Here is a 4,347-nt window from a genome sequence, read left to right on the forward strand (position 1 = left end):
TAATTTTTCATATAGTTCTTCATAGTTATGAAATCTAAAAAGTTATCTTTTAATTTTCAAGGATCTGTTTAAAATTAAATATAAAATGAATTCTAAAATCTTATTAGCTTTTCCTTCTTTTTGAATATACTTGCTCATCATTCTTCAAAAAGTGCTTTTGTACCAGTGTATAGCATATTTCTAGAGCCTTCTAGATAGCCTCTTTGGAAGACAATTTCTATAACCCAATCTGTGACATGAAAACACAGTTGATTCACAGAAAGTGTTTCGTAACAGCTCAGCCCCCAAGTGGCTGAGGTACTGATCACAGTCACAACAATGACACAAGCATTCTTACCAGGAAACCTTGAGACCCGTTCCAGGCAATGGGCAGGTTTTATTGTCCTGATTTAAAATGCTAGGGGACACTTCCAGGCCAGCGTTTACGGTGATAACTGGTCTGGCCCTAGGTTTTTTTAAAAAAGAAGGAAGAAAAAGAGAAAAGATTATAAACAATTAGAGTGACATGAGCATTTTAGGTTCATATTTACCACAGATAGGATTCGTGTTGACTGAAACACACAACGGCAAATATGACAGAAATCTAGGATGACCAACCACGCCCATTCACCCTCCCCGCCCTGAGCCAAGACAAAAAGCCCCGCGTCAGAGGACATCGCTCAGGGCCGAGCAAAGTGGGACAGCCAGCCAGCCAGCCAGCCTGAGCTCAGGCCACGACCACAGAATGGTCAAATGTGACATCGCGATCCAGCGGGCTCCAACTGGTGGTGCTGATACAGAATGCCGCCCAGATCCATCCAAGATCCAGTTGTGGCAGGTGAGGAAAAGCATACCACAGCACAGGAAAAGCACCTACAGATATACAAGTGCACACACACCCACACGTGACTTCTTTAGTGTGGGGGCATTTCTGGTAGAATGTACTAATGAACTGGAAATGTATAAAAAAAAATTTTGTTTTCATTTGTGTATTAGGTACAGGACCTCACTAAGCAGCTTAGACTCATAGTGATCCTCCTGTTTTTAGCCTCCCAGCCCCTGGGATTACAGGTGTGCACCACCACGCCTGGACTTTGTCACTGGCTCAGCAAGTCCCGGGGGCTGGGCCAGGGCAGCATGTGGAACCAGGGATCGAACGCTGGTCCCTGAGCTTTCCAAAGCAGGCGCTTTGCTGCTGAGCTATCTCGCCAGCCCTCAAAACATACAGTTTTATTGTATGTTCTTTTTTTGTATTGTTTGAATGTTGACCATGTGAATACAACCTCAATAACAGCAGGCATATATATGTATATATATGTATTATAGTATATACATACACAGATATATAGCTCAGGCTGGCCTCGAACTCATCATGATCCTCCTGCCTCAGCCTCCCAAGTGCTGAGACTACAGACAGCTATGTCCCACCAAACGCAGCTATCAACAGTAAATTTAAAAATGGAGTCAAGGGGCTGGGGAGAGAGTTCAGTAGAATAAGTGCTTGCCTGGCAAGGGCAAGGTCCTGAGTTCAATCCCCAGTACCACAAAAAAAAAGAAAAAGAAAAATTAATATTCAGATTGATATTCATAACCCAAAATGCTTTGATAGCCTCAAATCTGAAGGATTTTTTTAAGGACCAACACAGTGTTTAAAATGTTTCCAAATTTGAGGCTTCTCAGCTTTTCTGATTAACCACACTCAAATGGCAAATGCAAACATTCCAAATCTGAAAAACTCTAAAATTGGAAACACTTTGAGCTGTAAGCATTTCAGGTGAGAGATATTCAACCTGTAAATACAGTTTTCCACAGTTGAAATGCACAAGCTTAAATCCTACAAACATATCTAGCAGGCTCAGGTCAGCAGGCCTATCTTGAAACAATAAATCCCCAGAAGCTGCAGATACACAACAGGTTTTTACCACAGCCGTAACTGTGTTGACCCAGGGCAAACACTGTTTCCCAGCACCCATGTTAGTTTTCCTGCCAGGTATAAACTCGGTCCACAGGAAGGTAAATATCTTAATCTACCTGCAGACTAGGGAATTCTGCAGGGGATTCTGCAGTTTTTCCAGGGGGCCTCCTAAGGCCTGGGGAACTGGCAAGATATGGAGAACCAGCAATATATATGTAGCTGGAAAACAAAGATGTAGGAATTTATACACATCACTCTAATAAAATCTTCCTTTTGCAGTTCCTTATAGTGCTTTTGTTCCCACAGACCTCTGAGGCATAGCACCAAGTTAATCTCCTGCCATTTGTAGAAAACATAAACCCACACACTGCTTTCTCTTGTACTGCTGGATGGAACCCAGGGCCCCATGTGTGCCAGGTGAGGAGCCCTCTCCAGAGCCACACTCCTGTCACCACTGTGCATTGTGTGTGTGTGTGTGTGTGTGTGTGTGTGTGTGTGTATTTCTGAGACAGGGTCTCACTATGCAGTTCAGGCTGGCCTTGAGCTCACTTTGTAGCCCAGGTTGGTCTCGAGCTCACAAGGATCCTCTTGCCTCAGTCTCCTGAGTGCTGGGATTACAGGCATGCACCACTATGCCCAGCCGCATCCATGGCATTTTTGAAGAGATCAGAAACACAGGAGGAGAAATTTTTAAACACAGGAGAAAGTTTTTGGCCAAAATTCAAAACATAACAAGGGAAAATTCTGAATGTTTTTCTAACTAAAATGTCTAGTCTTCTCTTTGAGTTTTCCTTGTATAAAAGCATGTTTTGCCTTTAGCAAATCTGGAAGCATAAAAATCAAATTGAAACACTGGCGCTAAATTTAAAAACGTTCCCAATAATTCAGTGTTCCTGTATTACAGAAGAATATGAAAAAAAAAAAGGGAAGACCATGGATGTACCTGTATAGGACAGCTCGATCGACGCCAAAAGCTCCCACGATTAAGTCTTAAAGAGAAGGTGGAAAAATGTGTTAATACACTTAATGTACACAAAAAGATTTAAATGCATTTTCAAAACTAAAAGGTTGCAAGGTTAACACGAGCAAGGCCAAAGCAGCCGAAATAAGTAAATAAGGCTCTCCTGTGCAAACGTGGGTCGCAGGCCGGCCGGACGTTCACCCAGGTGGCCAAGAATTCCTTCGGTGGATACACAGTAAAAAGAGCAGCAACCAGGAGGCACACGGCCGTCAACAGAAAGCTTTCCAGGTGCCCACGGATTTAACAATCCCATTGCAAGACTTCTTTCTTTTCCCCATTTCTCTCATTTCAAAAAGAAAAGCAAACCAGAAAGCATACCCAGGGATGCTGCCTATGACCACAGACAGTCTTTGAGTCAACAAGAACCAAAAACAAATCAAAACAAAAACCAAGAACCAAATGCATTAGTTTTGACCGGTAACAGGGACCGAGGATTCTCAGGTTTGGAAAAAAGGCAACAGGCTGCACCTCGTCACACACCCAAGTAAACTCGGGGAAGGCCTTTCAGAGCAGAAAAGCATCATGTAGGCACAAAGATGGGTACAAAGAATTAAATAAAAACTATAAACTTCCTTATGCCTAAAATATATAATATGACAAACTGGAAAACATATACATACAGAGTTAAAAATTTAAAGCAAGCTTTAAAAAAGAATGAATAAAAGAAAATCACATTTTAGTAGAAAAGAAAAATATCATAAAAATACAGAAATGGACAAAAATGCCTACCTATACTAAAAATGTTAGTTGAATTAAAATAATAATGTCTACCTATTATAGAGTCAAAATTACTTTTTAAAAGGCAGAGCGGGGAGCCCGGTGTGGGAGTTGGGGGCAAATACACGAGGCCTGCTGGGAACAGGACTTCTAAAAGCCAGTATGTCTGGCAGGCTGTGGTACAAGGCCATTTCTGCTGGTTATAAGCGGGGTCTCCGGAACCAGAGGGAATATACAGCTCTTCTTAAAATTGAAGGTGCTTTATACCCGGAATGAAACTGAACTCTACTTGGGCAAGAGATGTGCTCATGTGTACAAAGCGAAAAACAACGCAGTGACTCCAGGTGGCAAATCAAACAAAACCAGAGTGACCTGGGAAAAGTAACTCGGGGCCACCAAAACAGCGGCATGGTGCGTGCCAAGTTCCGAAGCAAGCTTCCTGCTAAGGCCATCGGACCCCGAATCCGTGTGATGCTGTGCCCCTCAAGAATTTAAACTAACGGAAAATAAAAGATAAATAAAAGGTACCGGCATGGGAAAGTGATCACTTATTTATTCATAGGAAGGGTTTTAAAGAGTGACAAAACATTCTGTGGAGGGAATGTACCATCAGCTTTCCAAAAAAAAACAGTGCACACCTTTAGAACAGCAATTTTAGAATTGCTTCCTAAGGGGCCGGGGAGATGGCTCAGTGGAATAAGCGCTTCCCTGGCAA

General features: G+C 42.4%; 1 protein-coding gene across 1 annotated transcript in view; it reads right to left on the bottom strand.

Annotated features, from left to right (window-relative positions):
* Itgav (integrin subunit alpha V) overlaps positions 1-4,347 on the bottom strand; it is a 103,701-nt gene that overhangs the window by 38,088 nt on the left and 61,266 nt on the right. Inside the window, exons 14-15 of the mRNA XM_023712338.1 lie at positions 2,838-2,883; positions 346-445 (exon numbers count right to left, since the gene is read on the bottom strand). Coding sequence (XP_023568106.1) covers positions 346-445; positions 2,838-2,883 — 146 coding nt within the window. The remainder of the gene's footprint in view (positions 1-345; positions 446-2,837; positions 2,884-4,347) is intronic.

This window comes from Octodon degus, unplaced genomic scaffold, assembly GCF_000260255.1.
Source record: "Octodon degus isolate 3935 unplaced genomic scaffold, OctDeg1.0 scaffold00025, whole genome shotgun sequence".
NCBI classification, from domain to species: Eukaryota; Metazoa; Chordata; class Mammalia; order Rodentia; family Octodontidae; genus Octodon; species Octodon degus.